Genomic DNA, 22,624 nt, shown 5'->3' on the forward strand with positions numbered 1-22,624 from the left:
GCGAGTCGTGTCTATGAAAGCAGGTACTTGTGTCTACCTTTTGTGGGGGCTGATTCCAGAGAATATTCAGAGAGTGGATTGGCATGCACAAACTAGATGCTCGATCTAATTAATCAGCGACCCGTTATTTCATCGTGAGTACGTTACGCTGCATCATTCGGAAAGTACCTACCACTCGGCACAAAGCGAGCAATACCAGAGGCTGATTGTGTGCCCGACTCCTGGCTTGCTTGTTTACAATAAAAAATAAAGCGTCAGCCGAATGATCTAGGCCTCCAATCAACGACAAAAAATACGCGTTAATTCTTTGTTAGATTTCACGCATGAGAATGTAACTTTCGAATCTATACGTACTAAACCAGATACCAAAAGCCATGCAGTAAAATAGAAACGGTGGATAATTAGACATGGCTTTAAGGGGAGGTTCTGGTCTGAAAATCGATTTTTTTTATTTCATTTTTTGAATGTTCAATCTTTTAAGAATACGTGTTTAAAACGATTTTTTGAAATTCGTAAAATTTCCGAAGTTATAGGCATTTGAGTAGCGGGCAACTAGGCGCTCACGTAAAACTTTAAACACGTTTTTCTTGAAATAATGTTCTTAAAATCGGTGGAAATAATATCTCAAAAAGTTATCCGATTCAACTGAAACGTTTTTCTATTTTGAAAAATATACTTCTGTGTAGTGGAGAAACTACTAATATTTACAATTTTTGAAAATTTGTAATTTTTAAAGGCCTTGAAAGGACGAAAGATTTAGTGGAAAAAGTGATTTGAAACATCAAGTGTCGTTATTTTCTCAAAAATGTAATTTTTTGTAATGTTTTCTGGTGAGTCCAATAGTCAGTTTCATGCCCTTTAATAATCTGACATTGTTTTTTATTTCAGACGAATGGTTTACAATGATGCTACAGGTTCCACCGTTTTGGATGAATTTTTTGACGCATCGACTTTAACGACTCCCCAGTGCCGTCTGCAATGATTAATTACATAACAAAAAATATATTTCTATAATCTAAGATATCCTTAATACAATGCAAAAAGTCTCATTAAATTATATACAGTAGTTTTCCTTTAATTAATTCCTAAAGATCACCTATTTTTATGGGCTCTAGACCGAAACATCCCCTTAAGTCAAGAGTTTGTGTTTGAACGTGTAAATTTAATTTTGAGTGTGATTATGACGTGTGTTTGGATATCGCAAGCGATTTTGCTAGTAATAAGGTTGAAGTAGTGATAAATGTTTATGGGAAACCAATTTCTAAACTGTAAATACAGTTTGATGGTAAATAAAGTTACTTACCTTTGTATTTTGTATTATTACTGTTGGAACTGGAATTAGCTGTTATTGCTGAAACAAGTAAAAAAAAAATGAATTCAAAATGTTTCTTAATTTAAGTTGGAAAACAGTGTCTGATTTTTATGGGACTCTGCAGATTTGCAGAGTAGTGAAAAATATTTGACACGTATATTTTGTTATTCGCAATTGCCCACGTTGAAGGAGTGAAAATAACTCCCAAAGTTGGGGGCGAAAAGATATTCTCTAAAATTTCCTAAAAACTGAACCGGAGGCTGGACTCTTCTTTAAGAAACATAAGTACGCTTTAAAGAAACAAATTTGTTCTGCGTGTAATAGTTCTCGAGATATTCAAATAAAAGGGAATAACAATTGACAATGTACTTCGATTACGATGTGATTGCAAAGATTGCTGCCATGTTCGCAAGAAGTTTGATAGTCGCAAATGTTTACAAAATGAAACCACAAATCTTTTTCCATGCTGTTCCTTCTGTGGAAGATTTATGAATCGACGTGTTAGAAATAATATTTAGCTCTTACCTTTGTCTTTATTGAAAATATTACTCATGTTTTTAGTGCATTATAAGAAATGAAATAATGACGATAATGAGAAAGTGGCGTTTCGGCAAGTATTAAAGTTCGAAAGTTCACAGAAGCATGATCTAGAAAGGGATTCTCAATATTCTCTGGTAAGCTTTTCTGGCTCTAAAAGGAGAAGATTATCTTCTCATCTTTGTAAATGAGGATAATCATCTCATCTAGCGAGATGAGAATATAAAATACTGATATGAAATCTCTTTGATACAATGCGAGAGACTTGAATTTAACATCAATAATAGATTTATGAACATAACACAAGTTAAATTTATAAAAGCGTAGCATGTTAGGCGCTCAATAATAAAATCTGTAATTAATAAGAATAAGAAACGCAATACTGCACCAAATATAATGTTAAGATAAGTTCAAGATTTAAATATTGTATAGTACCTACCTACTGTATTGCATAAAAAATACTTAGCATAAGTTGAAAAATTATATTTATGGGACTTAGGAGCAGTTTTCGATTTTGATAATGCCAGTGACTACACCTGTTTACTACACCAGCAATGAAAATAGTGTTTTATTAAAATAAATAAATTAATAAAGCTAATTGTCGTAATTTTGTAGTAGGTATTAGGCGCAGTAACACTGTTTTGCTCAGGCAAGTGGAAAATGTCTGTCAAACGCAGATCCAAGATTTTGGAAAGGATATGCAGTCAAGTGACAAAAATTAAAAGAGAAGGTTAAAACATATTTTGTAGATAACAAAGTGAGAATATGGCAACATAGTTATTTATTAATATTTTCTATGCAGTAATAAGAAAAAGTAAGAAACTTGTGTTATTAAAATCGAAATTCACTTCAACTCTGATGAGGTCAAGGTTTAAGGGGTCCCTCCGGTTAAAATTTTTCAGAAAATCGATTTTTATATATATATAAATATAAATATATATAAATAAATAATAAATTATAATAAATAATAAATATATAAATATATAAATATATATAATAATATATAATAATATAATAATATAATATAATATAATATATATAATATATATATATAATATATATAATATAATATATAATAATATAATAATATAATATATTTATTATAATTTACAAGTAGTTGCATCCAGATAACCCTTAATTATATCATATCTATCATTGTAATAATTGCCAGCCTACTGCCATTATGCTCTGCAGTTTGTTACTTTTTATAAAAAATTACCCCCTAATTTATAATAAATAATAAATAATAAATATATATATATATATATATATATATAGGTAAATGTCCCCATTTCTGCTCATTTCATATTTTCTTATTATTATAAGCGTTACGATTATACTATAGTTGCAACAAAATAATTCTAAATTATTTCAACATTTACGCGAGTGTTGCACGAGGTTTGGGCTAATCAAAGTGCAGCATAAGCAACAAAAAACTTTTAAAACGAGGGACTCATGATTTGCCGATCGTGTTCTAGCCGGTTGTGCCAAGGAACAGGGTCACTATTAGGTATTCGATAATTGGGCAGGAAATAGGTTTTTGCAGTAGAAATTAAAATTTTCAATAGCCAGTAGCAAAGCTTAATTGATGTCTTTTAATAATGATAAACCGTATCTTGAATTTCTGTTTTATTTTCTGTTAGGGCCCCGGTTTTGTCGTGGTCTTCTCTAAATACAGCCCTGCAAGAGGTGGTAGGGCCGCTAGTTTGGGAAAGATCCGCTTAACAGTTTCTCAGAAAAAAAATTCCCAAGAATCACCTTATTCCTAGCGTCCTAAATAGGGCCCCCCTTAATTTAACAGATAGTTCTCAAAGCAGCTGAAAAATAGGTGTCACAACCGAGGGTAGAAAAAGGCCATATTGTCATTTCCATTTCTAATGAAAAATTACTGGCATCAAAGAGGGAAACCGCAGTATAAAGTCTCGAAGTCTAAATGCATTGCAAGTGGGATTAAAGTCAGCAAACCTGCGAAACGAAGTAGACAAATCAGGCACAAGTAGTTGCATCCAGATAACCCTTAATTGTATCATATCTATCATTGTAATAATTGCCAGTCCACTGCCATTATGCTCTGCAGTTTGTTACTTTTTATAAAAAATTACCCCCTAATTTGTTATTTTCCATCGGCTCCATTCGCTATTCGAGAATTCAGTTATCAAGGACGTTTTGCCACCCTATTATTTCGGATTAGAAAGGTTCTGCTGTACTACCACAGATATAGAGCACTGCCTTCCAGTGCCTTTGCAGAACTCTGTGAAGAGGGTTCTTCAAAAATACTCGTTAGGGGCATTACTGTCTGAAGCAAATTAATAATAGTTTGAGGGTTGTTGGGCTCTACTTACGATAAACTTTGATGCTCCCATCAGTGTCTCCCAGCGAGTTCCTCGAAACACATTTATACGATCCGAAATCCGACGGACTGACGGAACTTATTGTTAGTTTCATGTGAACCTTGAACGCGTTGTCCAGTAGTATAGGCTCGTATTTTCCACCTGAAAGGAATTATAATTCTGTCACAATATATTCAACAACTGTAGTCACTCCGAAATCCTGAAAATTCTTTACTTTTGCTGTAGAGATAGTCGAAGCACCTTTTACATCGTTGGTTAAGCAATAATATTAAACAAATAGGAGAATAGTTGTTCGAATAGACGACAATAAAAAAAGGAAACACCAAGGTGCACACAAGTAATTTAAGGGGGAGCCTGGTGTAGCGGATCGAAGAAATCGATTTTTTTTTTGTTGCATAAATCAACAGTTGAACATCACGACAATATGTTCCCAAAGCCGCAAAACGAAATTCGAAAAATTAAAGCGGATATAGCCGATTTTGCTACGGAGCGCCAGGCTACCACAAAACTTGAAATGTGGTTTTCTCGAAACGACAGTTTTATACTTTGCGGGCAATGTAACTCAAAAAATATTCAACCAATCGACTTGGCCTTGTGCACGGATATTTGTGAACATTTTCTTCATAGTACTAAGTTATTAGTATAATGATATTGTTTAAATAAATAACTTTTTTTTAGACATTTAAGGCAAAATTTCGTTGGAAACAGTGAACTTTTTATTCAAGAGGCCGCCATTTGTTCATTTTGCATCTTTTAAGTTTCAAATTGCTTCATTCTGTGCGTACACTCATAAACTACAAGAAAATTGTTGGATTTTTGGTTTCAGATGAAACCAAAAGACGCTACGTTGCCCGCGGTGCAATAATTGCGTCGCCAACGGACTGGGCATAACTTTGTTATTTGCCGCTCTTTTTTAATAATTTTTTTTTGTTATATACCTTAACCTGTTAATACAATATCCTGAAAGTTTCAGAAAGATCTATCAAATACTTTCTTTAAAAAAAATTCCCGAAAAATGCCTCGATTTTCATTTAGTTACACCAGGCTCCCCCCTTAATGCAACACTGACGTTTTGGAAAAAACAGTGGTTAAATATTATAAAAGGGAATGTGGTAGTAATGAATCTTCTGTTAACGCGGTGCGAGAGACCCAGAGCAACTGTCGATCGAGGCACACTCTCCGAGCAGAGACAACCAAAAACAAGGACACAGCTGACTCGGAAGAGCGCCCTCGACCCGCAAGGGGTAAACAATTTCCGACGCATGTAACTGACCTCGTCAATTTCGTACAATAGTAATAAATCTGTTTCTTGTAGTGTATAAAGTTATTGTCCACGTGCATAATGTGAACAGATAAAATTTTTCAGTATTAACAATAAATTGAAACATTAAAGTAAACCATTAGAATAATTTAATTACACCATGTAAGGCATTACATTGTGTACCCCTAGCAAAGTAAGTTGTGTAATAGGTTTTAATAGTAAAATCTATGTGCTCAAGTTTTTTTTTGCTGGAATATTCTGTCCATCACAAATTTAGAACCTTTTCAACTTTTTTTATCGTTTTTTATAAATCGTCTCTAATTATTCGTAAAGAAATTATTTCTCGTTAATTTTAGGTTTATCAGGTGAATAAGCAGATGAAGGTAATTATCTCTTAATTATATGTGCCATTTTTCCTCATTATACGTATTTCACATTTTTGATTTCCTCATATTTACCACTGTTCGATAACTTTATTAATAAATGCACAAGCCTGTGGGGGAAATTGAAGTACCAGTTCACTTGTTAGTTCAGAAATTTTTGGCACCAGTTTCTGCCAGTCGAATAAAGTGCGACTAGGGTTCGCTACATAACTAATTAGTTATGAAGAAATTTCTAAAGGATCTGCTTTTGCAAAGCAAACATAAATGTATAATACTGTACACAACACAATTAAGAACACTGCTATTCCTTATATTCCTTAGATTCCTTATATTATCTTTTTAATCACCATGTTTCTTTAAAGAATTGTAGTAAAATTCAATTGTCATAGCTCTGAAAGACGTAATACTCCATCCATATAAATGATCTATTCATTTAAACTTAATAGAAATTAATGTAAACTATTTTAAGGGATCAGTCCACTGTGAAGTGTGAAAAATTGTCATATCTTAGGATTTATTTTTTAGTAAACGGAACGTCCAACGTAAATAATGTTTCGTCTACTTATTAATACACTTATTGACAGTATAATAAAAAATCTATTTTAAATTTTTAACAGTTTTTTTAAAATACATATCGCACTGATGTGAGCGCCTTGAGAAAGCGATGCAGTGCTGGTGCAGGTGGTTCCGGGAGAACGACGCATTTGAAACAAAAAATTCAAAGTGTGTTGTAATCATTATGAGTGTGGTTATCGCCGGAACCAGGATTATTTTTACTGATAAAAAATTAACAAAATGGCGAAGGTTTGAAGTTTAAGTGTCGAAATACAGTGAATTTTTCAAGCATTTTGCCTTGTAAAAAGTAAGAAATATTTAATTCAAAAAGGTTTCCGTGGTCCCGGCTATAGCCACTGATGTTCTGAATAACGTGTAAAAATTTCAGACTGATTACTTAAATACTTTTTTTGCAATCACCTGCACCAGTTGAAAAAAATCTTGTTTTGAGATAATTGCGTTTTAAGTGTTAAAACAAATTAAAAAAATTCTTTTAATTTTTTTTTTGTATAATATAAGAGTAGCTTAATGAATACCAAAAAGATTTATTGCATTACATGCTGTATCTACGGAGAAAGAAATCCTTAAAAATAGCTTAATTTTTCAAACCGTCACAGTGGACTGACCCCTTAAATGAAAAGAAACAAAAAATTGAAGAAAATTATTAGTACGTAGATTCAAATTCCCCTTAAATCGTTGAACATTAAATTTAAATAACTATATCATTCCTCATTAATTTTAAACAGTTTAGTAGATCAATTTCCACTATATTTAAATAACCAGATTAACTTTTACTAAATTTCACTTTACGTTCTGCATTCTATTATAAAATTAGTGGAGCAAATAGTCTCGGGGTTACATTTATTTTTCCTAAATACAGTTCGTAATGATCGCAAGTACATCACTGTCCAAGGATTGCCAATACCACAAACGAAACGAGTGGTAAGTCAGGTTGATCGATCGTACGGATAACAAATGACGCTGTGCTGGTCTTTTTGAACGGAAACGGTCGTGTAGCGCACGAGACCAGTCTAGGAATTTTCAGCAGCTTCTGAAGGAACGTCACAATGGTTCAATCAGTTTGGAAGATGGACCAGCTTGTTCCCATGCCTGGCTTATTTTAGTATTCGCCGCGCAGAGATCTAAGTTAACGTGATTTCTGTTTAGATCGACACTATTCAGGGACGTTTCCGTTCTCCAGCTCGTAAGATTCGAGACTCTATCCATCGGCGGCGGGATCTTCCAGGGATAGAAAGGCTCCGTGGATGCAAAGCGAAATAATGAAAGGAAAGTACCGCTGAGGACTGAATAGTGCCTGAAATGCCCCTGAATCGGCTTTAAATCGATTGGAAGTTTTTGCTATTGGGATACCACTGCCAAATACATTTTGTGTATACCGAACCGGGCAGCAGATCCTACGATCGCGATATTAATAAAAACGCGCATTTCAATGTATGCGTAAAACCACTCAGCAACCCCTGAATGCTGTTTCTGCAAAAAAAAAAAAATTGAGAACGTGTTTGCGAATGAAATTGCGCTCTGAGCAGATAAACTAATCGAGATGATATCCATTAGAGATAAATCAGTATCTGAATATTTTGTGTAAAATACCGATTATTCTGTGCTTGGTAACATTAAGAGAAAATTGTAGTTTAAGGGGGTATTCTAGTCTAGACACTCGTTTTTGAAGATGATATTTGGAAATTAATTGTGGAAAATCTATCGCACCTACAGGGCAGTGTTTTTGCACATATATTTAGTAGTGTTTGAACTATCCGCACAAATTTTTGGAATGCATTATATTGAAATTTGTACAAGTTACACGCCGAAGCGTAGATCATGTCACCAAAAACCGGCCCCATCGGGCGCACGAATTGCGGCCGTCCTAGTCATCAGAAACGAAAGTACCAAAGATTTTTTTAATCTATATGAGTGTAGTTATCGCCTGAACTAGATGTAACCAAGTCCGGATATTGTTACCGAAATCGCAGCTGTTTAAAAATTTATATTTGAATTTTTCGTCTTTTCTTGAGCTAAAACAAGGTGTGGGGGAGGTTGTATTGAAACTATTGATATAATTCTAGTTCAGGCTATAGGTGCACATTCACTTTGAATGTGTGTCAAATTTTAGCCCAATCGGTCCAGTAGTTTTTGAGAAAAATGTGCGGCAGTTCTAAAAAAATTGTTTCGAGGAAAACGCGTTTAAAGGTTTTCATGGGTTAGGGTAGATCACGATTAATTTCTGTAACTTAACCCTAATCTGGTATGCCAGGACCGTTGAGGAAACCTTCCTCAGCTTCAAAAAAGTCATGTTGGGCAGCTCTCTCTTCTCTGCTGGCAGTCATAGCCTCTTTAGATACAAGTTGAGGGAACGACTGCTGGCCACGCAGCGGCCTTAAGCCCCTATAAGCCTGGGAGTTTTTCGAATTTCACCTTAACATTTTAGAGACATATTTTCGAAACCCTAAACTATTAGAAAATCAAACAAAAAAGTCGAATTTTTGGGTAGAATACCACCTTAAGGGGTTACCTACCGTCAGGGAGTAGAAAAAGAATCGATTTTTTGGGAATTTATTTCAGAAAGTATATGCATATTTTTATGCAATGGCTTTTGTATTCAGATGAGGGACACTTTAACAGGTTATTATATTATGTTTTGGTATAAAAATATTTAGTTATTGCTCAATTACAACTGATTTCCCTGAAGCTGTTTTTAGAAACACGTTTCGCGGTGACCAACATTATTCGGAACTGGGTTATCTGAAATAAAAAAACGAAGAAGATTCAGTTAGTACAATAGTGTAGCTAGTCTTTAATCGTTCCGTTTTATAAAATATTAATCTGGGACAAAATGGCAGATGTTTAAAGTGAAGTGATCCACTTTCGTAGAAAATAACACTTATTTTTCATACATAAAATAAAAACTATGCATTGTAAAAACAAATGCTTCGATTAAAGACTAGAGTTGAATGTCTAGAAGAAACCTATAAAGTTTCAGAAAGATTGGTGAAGCGGTTTTGAAGAAATCGTGGTCACCGGTTTAAAAACAGCTTCCGGGAAATCAGTTGTAATTTTGCAATAACTATATATTTTTATACAAAAACATAATATAATAACCTGTTAAAGTGTCCCTCACCTGAATACAAAAACCATTGCATAAAAATATGCGTGTACTTTCTGAAATAAATTCCCAAAGAATCGATTCTTTTCCTACCTCCTGACAGTAGGTAACCCCTTAAGTTACTACTCACAAGGGGAGGACACCATGTGGTAGACACCGATTTTGATGAGCCTTGGCACGATGAATCTCTGTCGAAAATAAGTAAATAGGTGTCCGAGCGTTTCTGCCAATGGGCCTAGAGATATTTACATGGAAATTATTAAAAATTTCATAGTGGCCGTGGGGTTTTAATGGGTAAAAATTCCACCCTACCCTGGCGCTCCCGGGGGATTCCCCTCTGAAGGAGTCGGGGTGCCTTTTGAAGATTTCCCCAAGTTAAAAAAAACTTTATAAATTTTTTTTTATAAATTTTTTTTTTATCATTTTTTTAACTTAACTTTGTAACTTATTAAACATTTCATAGTGGCCGTGGGGTTTTAGTGGGTAAAAATCCAACACTACCCTGGCGCCCGCGGGGGATTCCCTTCTGGAGGCGTCGAGGTGCCTTTGGAAGATGTCTCCACGTTAAAAAAAACTTTATAAATTTTTTTATAATTTTTTTTTAACATGGAGACATTTTCAAAAGGCACCCCAACGCCTCCAAAAGGGAAACTCCCGCGGACGCCAGGGTAGCGTGGGATTTTTACCCACTAAAACCCCACAGCCACTATACATTTTTTAATAATTTCCATGTAAATATCTCTATAATTAAGGCTCATTGGCAGAAACGCTTGACACCTTATTTTCGACACAGATCCATCGCACAGTGGTCCCAAATCGTCAAAAGCTGCCAAAATTCAATTTTCGAAGTATATAGCAGCTTTTTGCTATTACATCAGATTTGTTGTGTATATATCAGTGCATCAAATACCGCTTGAATTTCTTAAATATATTGATTGGTTATTGAGATATAGGCCGTCAAAGTTGACGAAATTTCATGCTCCTTAATGTCTTGAAAATGGGAGCATGTTTAATGTGTCAGAGACAGTTTATCTGAAAAGATCAATATGTGAAACAGTTTACCATTAAAGTAGGTGTTATAAACTTAAACTTTCCACAGAAACAAAGCAAAATATCTTTGAATTCACCCTTGTAATTCCCTTCTCAACGTGTCATAAATCTAAGTCATGTTTTAATAAAACGGAAGGAAAACAAAGATGATTGTCACCGAGTGTCATGCTGTAACATGTTTCTTGACATAAAGTAGCATGTCAAGTATGATATCCAATTGAGAATATTTGCGGAAATTTGCGGTTTTTTGAGATATCTAAATTTAAAGTGCCGAGTGTATTTAGTACACGAAAAAAACAGCATTCGTTATTTCAAACAACGATTATAATCCATAGTTTTCTTTTATCATTTTCGACAATATAATTGAACTATGACACCTACTAAACGGAGAAATGATGAGTTTTTTTCATTAGAATCGGAAAAAATAAAATTTCCAAAATAATTTTTAAAAAAGTTTTTAAATTAACGTCGTCACATTAAAATCGACGTTCTAATTATATCCTTTTAGTAAAAAATCGGAGAGTAATAAATTTTCACAAAAATTAACTTGAAAACAACGTTTACACCAGTGATATTAGATCTGCCATTAGGTTTTTTGCAATTTTGACTTCAGATTCGTTATCAGCGACCTGGACAACCGTAGGATACCAAGTGCAGACCAAATTTCGACATGTTTCTGATATACGCGTCCAGCGTATTGAATTCGACATTTCGTTTTAAAATTTTTGAATTTCAGATTCGTGATCAGCAACCCCAAAAACCCCCGAGCACCGATTTCTGACTAAATTGACGTAAGTTTTGAGGGCTTTGCCGCTTTCTAGCGATTCGGAACCACTGTGCATCGTGCCAAGGCTCATCAAAATCTGTGTCTACCACATGCTGTCCTCCCCTTGTCAGTGACATGAAGTCGATTCCTTCCACCTACTTGTAATCACTATTAAATTGTGTATATTCTGCACGCTTTAAATTTGACGAAAGCGAAAAATATGTAAACCAAAACAATAGGAAATAAATTATAAAAATATAAAAAAATCGTTGCTCGACATAAATTTTATTCTAATAACAAATTAGTGATACAGTTTACTTTTCACTTACTTTACGCTGTGTTTCTTTCGAACTGAGATTGTTAATGGAAACCAAAGCTTACGATATTTTTTCCAAGCCAACGAGCTGAATTGAACTTAACAATAAGTGGCCCGCATACTTCTATGCGTTTCGTAATCAACGGTATATTTTACAGTGTACGGTCGTTTTTCAATTTACCCCTAGGAATCTGCAGCAGTGATTTCGGAGCGTTCAGCTTCCCGACTGGAAATTACACAGTAACGTGATTGTAGGATCAAAATTCACATTGTATGTACTATTATTGCTTTCAATACAGATGCAAATGCCGACTAGGCGGACGACGTAATAACGGCAGGAGAAAAGACCAGAGCCTGTCGTTTCGGTCTTCGTCTACATGCATACGTACACACTCGCATCCTCGGCTTTCCTCATAAATGCCAGATAAAATCATGTTATACCTTTAACGTCCTGTTCAGATTCTCATGCATTATTCAAAAGATAATTCTGTTCGAATAACTGATTGAAAGGGGAATCTGACGAAACATTTCGCTACATGCGTGATGTATCACTTAAATAAACGCACTAGCCAGTCGATTCACTCTGCCAATTGGTGTATCACTCAATAAGAAGGCTGCGGGGATTTTTGTGAGATTGCACGAAGATTTCGTGTACATAAGTTCGTAAACGTAAAGTAGTTCCGCCTTTAGAACAGTGTAGCTATAGTATCTACGTGAACTAGTGTGGTAATGCAGTTATTTGACAAAAGATTCACATTGTATGCAAGTGTAAATATCTTGTTCACACGTAGACTCGATGCGACCCGAGATTTATTTTCGAGTCGACGGAGGTTGTAAGGCTCCGTTCGAAATGTCTTGACACCGGAATCACGAGGATACCCTAGACGCTTTACCGAATTAGGGTTAATAAATGGATGCACAATTATGTAACATGTAATAACAAAAAAAAACTATATTTAATAAAACTGTGCAACAAGTATTAAAAATGAACAATAAAAAAGCACAGTGAAATGTGAGGGTGGTTCGTGTGAGTCACGTACGAACGCGTGTCGTCTTTTTGTACGACCTTTCGGTCGAGAGTTTTTTCTTTGACTGATTTTAGTTAACCCACTGCCGGACTCGTCCGATTTCTTGAAGTGATTCCGGCGGGGTGGCTTTGATCCGATTGGCCAACGTTTGCAGTGTCAGCCAATCGGGTAATTTCCCTAGGACCAAACGCGCCATCTATTCCCTGCGCCCTTGGCGCGCCTTTTCTGGGAAAGTGGCTAAATTTGGCGGGATGGCGCCTTGTTATGGTATTTGGCGGCAAAGTTTTCTTACCTGCCCGCGTAAGACGGCAAGAAAGCGCAAGGACGCCCACATCTGCGTTGCACGTGGGGTCGCGTTAACCGGCGACCCTTCTGGTGGTGCCCGTGAGGTGGTCAAAGGCGTTGGCTTATCCTTGCAACGGTCAAACTGTTTAAGGGGAGGTTCTGGTCTAAATGTCGATTTTTCTTTTATTTCATTTTTCGAATGTTCAACCTTTTAGGAAAACGGGTTTGAAAGGATTTGTTGAAATTCGTAAAATTCCCGAAGTTATAGGCATTTGAGTCGCAGCAAATACATGGGTCACAACCGGCTACTCGGCGCTCGCGTAAAACTTTAAGGGGAGGTTCTGGTCTAAATGTCGATTTTTTTTATATCATTTTTCGAATATTCAATCTTTTAGGAATACGGGTTTAAAAGGATTTGTTGAAATTCGTAAAATTCCCCAAGTTGTAGGCATTTGAGTCGCGGCAAATACATGGGTCACAACCGGCTACTCGGCGCTCACGTAAAACTTCAAATGCGTTTTTCTCGAAACAGTGTTCTCAAAACGGTGGGACCTGTATCTTCAAAAGTTATTATCCTATTCGACTGAAACTTGTTTTATTTTGAAGATTATTCTTTTGGCTAGGGGGGGAACTAAAAAAAATTACAAAAAGTTGAAAATTTATAATTTTTAAAGGCGTTGAAAGGACGAAAAATACAGGGAAAAGTGATTTCAAACGTGAAGTGTCGTTATTTTCTAAAAAAAAATGTAATTTTTGTAATTTTTTTTAGTTCCCCCCCTAGAAAAAAGAATATTCTTCAAAATAAAAAAGGTTTCAGTCGAATCGGATAATAACTTTTAGAGATACAGGTCCCACCGATTTGGATCAATTTTTTGACACCTTAACTTTAACGACTCCGCAGGGCTGTTTGCACTGATTAATTATAAAACAAAAAATATATTTCTATAACATAAGACATCCTTAATACAATACAACAAGTCCCATTAAATTATATATAGTAGTTTTCCTTTAATTAATTCCTAAATATCACCTATTTTTTTGGGGCTCTAGACCAGAACCTCCCCTTAATAAAGTTTGCAACGCAGATGTGAGGATCCCAGGAATGCCTACTAATAAATCATTACCCTTAACGGTAAATGTAAGCCCGACTATTTTCTCCGCGAGTTTATGCAACGCGGAACATATCTTTTTGTGGATTTTGCTGGTTTTGTTGAAATTTATGGTATGAAATAAATAATTAGCATTTCCTTCGTAGGCTCCAATTATACAGCTTAACCCTCCGTGGTCAACAGCTTCTTATAATCACAAATTCGTCACACGGGGTTCACTGCGCCTCAGAGTCATCTTTAACCCGCGAGAGGGCGCTGAGGTTTCCTCCGGGTGCCAGACATTTCGTTAAATAACTATAGATTGTCAACCTGTAAGGCTATGAGGTACTTTCTACCTTCCTCTTTATTAATTTACTGTAGATTGAACCGTGTTTCATTGTTCTCACTGTTGAATTGGTAATTTTGCAGAATGTTTTATCATAAAAATTTAAATAGTTCTCCGGACTAAATTGGCTGGCACTATTTTAATTTCCAGGCAGTTTATGGCATAGCTTAGAGTAATGAAATTCTAGTAGTAGAAGTAGCAGCAAAAAAGTAGTAATAGTAGTTGTAGCGGTAGTAATTCAGTACAAGTAATATGTGTACATTCAATTCCTTTTTTTCAAAATTTTCGTAGCACATCCTTTAAATCATCGAAGCAATGACAATTACAGATTACACTAATAATTTAATTCTTTAATTTTGGTGGAGATAATTTTGTATTGAAGCTCTGTAGTTATGTATGCGTAAATGTTACTATTTCATGCAAATAGTTATTATTGTATTCCCTTAGCTTATTGTTTACATAAATGCGAGTAGAGTTTATTTTTTGTGCTGTATTGTTAACATAATTAAAACCCGAGGAAACCTCCGTGTGCGCCCCTCCGCGTCCCAATTAGTCACGCGCCTCCTCGCGGGTTAAGTGACTTCAAAAAGAAAGAGATTCTACGTTCGATGTGTACAGTGACTCGCATTGATATTCGGACACCATGCTGTGTGCGAGATTATTGCTCTAAATATTTGTTTACAATAGCGTTATTGATTTGTTTTTTTTTTCGTAATATATTAAAACACTTGTTGTAGTTAGTAGAAACATAAACTTTATTTATTTCACACACATAGTTTTTTGCAAAATAAATGATAAAGTCAAGAATGTCGAAATTTAACATCGCAAAAATATTCGGAGCCAACGGTTTACTGGCTGTACTAACTCGTTGGATGCAGTCGGTTATTTTGCTAGTGTACATTGTTTGTAAACATAACCTCTAGCGTACATCCGAGAGTCAGTACTGTTATTGACTTCGTTAATAGTGGATGTATTACACTAGTTTACAAAATCCAAACACTTATTTTTGATCCAGACTCCACTATGAAATTCTTATGTAAGGTGGTCCCCTAAACTCAAAAATCGACATGAAAAAAAATCCTATGGATACGTTTTTGAGATATCGCCCGATGAATATTTTGGTAATTTTTTACGAAGACGACCCGACGTTTCTGGCCATATCTTGCGTTATAGTTGACCGATTTGATCGCGACGGCTCTTAAATTAAAGATAATTAAATTGCATACCATTCTTTCCTACAGTGTTTTCCAATCAGAACAATAGTCTAGGCGGAATCCTGCGAAACTTAAGAAAAATGTTTTAGGGCCGAAATTGAAATCGAAAATTCACTACATAGCCTGGAAGACATAGAAATTATCCTGTGACGTACAGTTTCTTATTTTTTACGTAGAGTGCGCACCTTTACGAAGAAAATACGCTCCACTTCAGCAAAATCCATGCTCAAATAAGGAAGTTACGGGCGATAGAGTGGGAGTGCCTATTTTCAACTTTTCCCCTATTTTTGCATTTCTTCCCGTTTTTTGGCGAATTACGTATTTGTCTTCAATGAAAACAAATTCAAATATATTTTATTTTATATCAGTTTTTAAAAACAATTCTGGCTCTTTCAGTTTCTTTTGCCCGCATTGAGATCAGTTTCTCTTACAAGGAACCAGTTGCAGTCTCCCATCATTGATTCATCCCAGAATCCTTGGTAGCGTTTCTCAACAGTTTTCGTCTGCTGATGAAATCTCTCGCCATGTTCGTCACTTACAATGCCAAGATTTTGTGGGAAGAAATCCAAATGTGAATGGTGAGAGTCCCCAAATCATAGATAATAGTATGTGTACCTGGCGAACCTTAAAAACTGATATTACACTGTCCAAAACGAATTTTGGTCCGCAATATCCGCTGGGTGATTCTTATAGAGTTTATTGCCCCGAACACGAATCCGCAGGCAGAATTGCTCTATCACCCTCCGTTTTCGAGAAAATCGATTTTAAAAAATGCAAATTTTCAACTTTGAACTTCTTTTGTGTTCAAACAGTAATAGTTATTCGGTTGCTTGGACGTCAAATTATTCTATGAACCAACGTGAACACAACGATATAAGTTATCATTGAATTATAAACATTTAAATATGTTTAAACAACGATCAAATGGCTGTCCGCGCCGCACGTTCTGCCAAACTCTTTGATTTCTGTATTGAAAACAAGAGGTGTTTTACCACTTCTGCTGATGGTTTTCGAGGGAAAAATGTCTGCTGCATCGCGTGGAGTAGTTAGATTTTTTTCTAGACCCTTAGTTTTTGAAATATATAGAAAGATATCAACGAAAATTGGTGCATTTCGGGTGTCTTTTTCCAGTTGATCGTTGTTTAACCATATTTAAATGTGTGTAATTCAATAAATACTTACATCGTTGTGTTTGCGAGGGTTCATAGAATAATTTGACGGAACAAGCAACCGAATAACTATAACTGTTTGAACACAAAAAATGTTCAAAGTTGAAAATTTGCAATTTTTTTTCAAAATCAAATTTCTCGAAAACTGAGGGCGATGGCGAGAAACGGTTTACGGATTCGTTTTCAGCGCACAAAAATCTATAAGAACCAGCTATTGAATGTTACAGAACAGAAAAAAAGTTCAATTTTGTTGGACAATATTACGAAACAACAAAAGTCTCGTACGAAAAAATTTTACTCCACTCGTTGTTTTATTATTCACGCAAAAATCCAGTACTGTTTTGGTGGTATCACGAGTTGAGCCTGTCTCCATATGTACACTGGTCATAAATAAAATACATGTCGACGTAATGCACGAGACTTTTTTCACAGTAGCACAGCGTTAATACAACAACACATCAGTAAAAAGAAGCAAAACTGGGGAACGGTTAAATAAAGATATCTTTTAATCTCTAGAAATATTTAAATTCCCGAATTTCGAATATAAAGCCTCAGCCGTTATTTTTCTCAATGAACGCGATCTGCTAACCTAAATTACTGATATCTTCAATAATATCTCGTGACGTTTTTCCTAAATTTTTCGTACATTACACCGCCCTGCTTATAATGCAGAATTAAAAGCAGAGCAACCTTGAAATTTCTTTGCTCGCCTTGAAATATTAAAGTGCGTGAAAAATAAAATAATTAATAACACAACTGTGTTAAACTAATTTGCAATGTAAATTCCACGCATCTAATATCCAAGGAGCAGAATTATAACAGCGTGTTTCGTGGCAAGAACGTCGATTGAGGGAAAATAAATTCGGGTAACATGGAAGCCAAGGTGCCGTGGCCTTACAGGTGGAGAAGGACGGCATCTGGCGGTGCTGTGCGTCAAAACGTGTTTGACGTGAACCGCGGGTACGTATATCGTGATACTGTGAAAATACGAGGATCTGAAAGGAACGGCGGATCGATGGAAAGTACTAAAGCTGCCTTTTATGGGCCGGGCATAAAGCAGAGCGGAACGTTTATACTCGCGCTTCGCCTGTACGCGTGTTTATGCGTTCGGCATCAAGGGTTCGTTACTCAAACAGCTCGTTACAACTGGTTACTTTTCTTCCTAGAGAATACGGTATGCAGCGGATATACGTGCAACGTAGACGCGTAATTATACCCTGGAAGGTCATACGAATCGACAGGGCCACGAAAATGTGAATTATAATTGATGATGTACGCACGTTCTCCGAATATACAGTTTTATATATGTGACTATGATGGCACACTCGGACAAAACGAGCGGAACCTCGTTCTAACTTACCTTGCGAGACTATTTCGTTCTTATCCATTGTTCGGTAATACAGTTCGACAATCACCTTTTTTTTTATTTGTAATATTCAATAGACGTTTCTTATAGGTTTTCGTGCGCTAAAAACGAATCCGCATACCGTTTGTCGCTATCACCCTTAGTTTTCGAGAAATTCGATTTTGAAAAAGAATGCAAGTTTTCAACTTTTAACATCTTATGGGTGGAAACAGTAATAGTTATTCGGTTGCTTTTTTTATGTTAAATTATTCTATCAACCCTCCCGAATATGACGATATAAGTTATTAGTGCATTATGAGCACTTAAATATGTTTAAACAACGATCAAAGGGAAAAGAACACCCGAAATGTACCCATTTTTGAAGATATCTTTCAATTTATTTCCGAAAGTACTGTATCTGACTGTAGTATCTGACTACTCCATGCGATGCACCAGACATTTTTCCTTCGGCAAGCATCAACCGAAGTGGTAAGTCACGTTTTGTTTTCAATAGAGAAGCGAAATAGTTTGGCAAAATGTGCGGCGACAGTGGTCGATATCATTGAATGTTACAAGTCCGGAAAAAAGTCAAATTTTTACGAACCGTGTAATTGATGGATTTGGAATAAAGTGCAAAATTTATGAGTAATGATTAGATATGTACCGAGTAGGGTTTTGGCCGACTAACCGATTAATCGGCCCCCAAAAAGCCGACTAGACGCCTATTACAAAAGTGGCCGGATAATGGACTTAACCGACCATTCGGTACATCTCTAATAGCAAAGTTATAAAACTTGTTAGAAAAAGAGAAATAAAAAATGGGCAAGTATTCACAAAAAAAGAGCCGATCAATCGGCCTTTTTTGCCGACTAAGGTAAATGTCCCAATTAGCGACCCTATAAGATCTACGCGCACGTTCTAATATATTTACATATTAAAAGTATTTATTGCAGTTACTCATTAATAGCCTATCATATAGCTGGTTCTTTTCCAGTATGAAAAAGGCCCCTTTTTCATGATGAAATTGTTCGAATATAATTATTAATAATAAATATATTATACGGTGCACGTGTACCTATTTTTGACCTTTCAATTCTCTCTTCGTCCCAAATAGTGACCTATGTCGGACCGTGTCATTGATCGGGACATGCAATCTAATGTCCCAATTAGGGACTGCATCGGAAAAGGATATTTATAAACTAATTAGTACAAAACAAAATAATTTGCAACAGTTTTAATGCTGTGACCAGATTTGACAGCTGCCAAAGCATATTCCAATTGTTGTTGCGAATAGTTTTTACGTCGTTTGTATTCTTTAGTCTTCACTAGCCATCTTTACTTATTGAGGTTATGGTGCAGACTGACAAACACGTAAGATGGAAACATGTCATGCCATCTCGTGTCAATAATAGGAATTCATACATTTTACGAGTACCGATTATTGACCCCCATAATTATTATGAATTTAATAAAAAATTCGACGCGATTTTTTTAAATAGCAAATTTACAATTATTTGTTAACTTATTTAAATATGGATTTCTTACATTAATATACTCGTGTAAGAAATACTTAATACCTAAAATTTGGCCGTTCTTAAGTTCGGTAACAAGAAACTACTTTTTCACGGCTTTGTAGCTGACACAGGTATAAACATTTATTAATTACTTAATTATATGTTATGCTATATATTAGCGAAACCATCAGCAAGATACTTTGAATATTCACGAATCGAATTCAATACTTTTAACGCCCGTTCCGAACCGAAAAAAATCATATTTAAATATAAAGGATAAAGTGTCAATAATTGGGACTAGGTCGCTAATTGGGAGATTTACCTTAGTAGCCGACTACAAAAGTGACCACTAGTCAGTACATCTCTAGTAAATATATATCTATATGATTAGTAAAACATTGACGATACTGTTGAAGGGTGCGTACGAAGTTTGGGTCACTCATTTCACTAAAATTTTGTAAATATTTAAATAATCTATGTCATGTATACTGCCCTCCTTAGTTAAACTGTCCTATCTAGCATTTTTTCATTTTTTGAGATATGTTGAAATATTTGAAGTTCCACACGTCTTTTACCTTGTAAGTAAAATTAGAAAACTCTATTCTCCCTGTCATTTAAGAAGGAACCTGTCGACCGACGAGTTTAGACCGGTTCTGCGCAGGTTGACGCTCATTGGTGCCGGGAGAAGCCACTATTGGCTGTACCCCCACCAACGCTCCTTCGGAGCCAATGAGCTCATTCTACATGCGCGAAACGGGTTCCTTCTTAAATGACAGGGAGAATACGTGCTTCGTAAAGATTTATAAACAATATAATGCATTTAACCTAACTTTTTTCCAAATGCTTATAATATCCTATCTAAAACAATTAATTAATTGGTACGTTAATAATACATCACCTACGGGTACACCTTTTACAAAAAAAATTATATTAGGCTGTTACGAAATAGTGACAACATGTTTTAATTTGATTGAAGGAAAATAAGGACGGTACAAAGTAAATGACAAAACTTCAGTTTTCTCGGTTGTTTCAAAATGTTAGATAGGACATTTTAACTAAAGAGGGCAGTATAGTAAAGGCGGGAACATACTATTGATACGCCATGCCACCCAACGCGTCCACACACAATGCGAACTGTGCACATATGTAAGTTACACATGTAACTTACACATGTAACTTACATATGTGCACAGTTCGCATTGTGTGTGGACGCGTCGAGTGGCGTGGCGTTTCAATAGCATGTTCCTGCCTTAAAACGCTAAATGTACAGGGCAAACTATTCAAAATATTGGGTGGAAGTTGCATTAAAAGTTTCGTTGTTCACAAATCTTGTGTATGTACATATTATGTAGACCTATAGGTAAGAACGTGCGACCAATTTAAATAAATAATCATAGGAGGGATGAGAAATAAGTAGAAATATGTGTCTATAGCTATAGACTATACATCTGGAATAATTGCTATATGGAAGTAATTACACAGATGAAGGTCCGCCTCACTGATATCAATGATTCTTTAATATGTCAGGATCACGATTCTGAGTAATTGTTTCCTGCGCGTATAACGCCCGCTCGGCTTTAGTTTCCGATATATTCGCAAAAAACTCTGATCGGTAGTTGGTTGGAGCCAGATTTGTATAGCGGCAGCCGGCGAGGGAGCGCCAACTTCCGTGAGATTTACGATAAAAAAATGTGTTTCAGAAATGCATGGTCATGGAGATTTGAACCAACGACTCGTGGATGGTGCGCATCGGCAAGTTGATTCCGATGAAACCAGAACTGTTGGATTTAATATTTTTAGCGTAATTTGAACGTTTACAGACCAGATTGCAAGTGCAATTATTTGGTCTTATTCCAACCGACTCGCGAGTCACACGTTGTGCCAGAGCACGGTGACTTATTTTCAATAGCATACGCAGTCTTTTATATATGTTCTTAACTTTCCTTGAAGATGATCTAAACCAAGATCGAAACGTCGGAAACTAATATATATAATTAATTAACTGCAAAACAGCTTTGATGTATTATTTTAATTTATTAAAATTATTTTAATTTATTAAAATAATAATTGTTTTAATCTGACCGATCCAGTGCGCCGATACCATTGCTGTTAAGTTTTACGGTCGAAATTTAGTTTATTTATAATTCGTTAGATTGCAAGTACGTGCAAATATGTTTGGCTTACCCTGTGGAACTATTTCATCCTTATCCCTCGTCCAATAATTGATGGATTTGGGATAAGCCTCCGAATGGCACTCCAAGGTCAACTGCTGTCCTTCTCGAGCGCCAACTAGTTGGTTCGGCACCCAAATCATGGGAGGAACTGAAAGGAGAGGGAGAAGTGGCTCGTGTTACGCTATTAAAGGTTTAATTTCTGCTGATTCAATTTTTTTTTTCAGATTTTGTGCAGAAATTATAAAGGTTGTGAAGATAGTTCGATTAAAGTAATTTGAATGCTTTAATTGCAAGACATATTTCATTTCAACAGCTTTTGAATGACTATAGAAAAAAGTAGGTCATTTAATATAAAGAAACGAAAGAGATTGTTGTATACTTACAATGAACAATCAACATGATCCTTTTGCTGACTGAGGGTGGCACATGATTAGATGCGATGCAAAGATACGATCCCATATGTAACCGATTCACTTTAGTGATATTAAAATTTGGCCCCTCAACGCTCGTAACTGTAACATACAATTTAACAGTAATTAAGACATGTCACTACTGTTGCTAATTGAGGATAAAATTTTTAATAGTGAAGGTTTCTTATTGCTTTTTAATAAAGATAACGAGCGGGGGTTGTTTTTAATCGGTTCGTAGGTGTAGGAATATAAATGTTAAAAGATTTAAAATTATAAGTACAAATTTAACTCACTTGTAACGCTAATGAAATGAGAAAAGGAATTTTCCATTTTTTCTTCTGTGAACTTAGGCGTATTAGCTATATTAACGTAGGGTAGGTGTACCGTTTTTGGCTGTGT

At 35.5% G+C, this 22,624-nt stretch overlaps 1 protein-coding gene across 2 annotated transcripts in view; it reads right to left on the reverse strand.

Annotated features, from left to right (window-relative positions):
* Positions 1-22,624, reverse strand: part of LOC143378511 (neurotrimin) — a 634,196-nt gene that overhangs the window by 24,599 nt on the left and 586,973 nt on the right. Inside the window, exons 5-9 of one of the 2 annotated variants that reach the window (XR_013088276.1) lie at positions 22,199-22,327; positions 21,826-21,963; positions 4,192-4,341; positions 1,304-1,351; positions 38-225 (exon numbers count right to left, since the gene is read on the reverse strand). Coding sequence is in view for 1 of the 2 variants with exons in the window: in XM_076830332.1 (XP_076686447.1) it covers positions 1,304-1,351; positions 4,192-4,341; positions 21,826-21,963; positions 22,199-22,327 (465 nt within the window). In the remaining variant the exon portion in view is untranslated. The remainder of the gene's footprint in view (positions 1-37; positions 226-1,303; positions 1,352-4,191; positions 4,342-21,825; positions 21,964-22,198; positions 22,328-22,624) is intronic. The other variant, XM_076830332.1, reaches the window with a different exon arrangement.

Source organism: Andrena cerasifolii, chromosome 2 (assembly GCF_050908995.1).
Source record: "Andrena cerasifolii isolate SP2316 chromosome 2, iyAndCera1_principal, whole genome shotgun sequence".
Taxonomy (NCBI): Eukaryota; Metazoa; Arthropoda; class Insecta; order Hymenoptera; family Andrenidae; genus Andrena; species Andrena cerasifolii.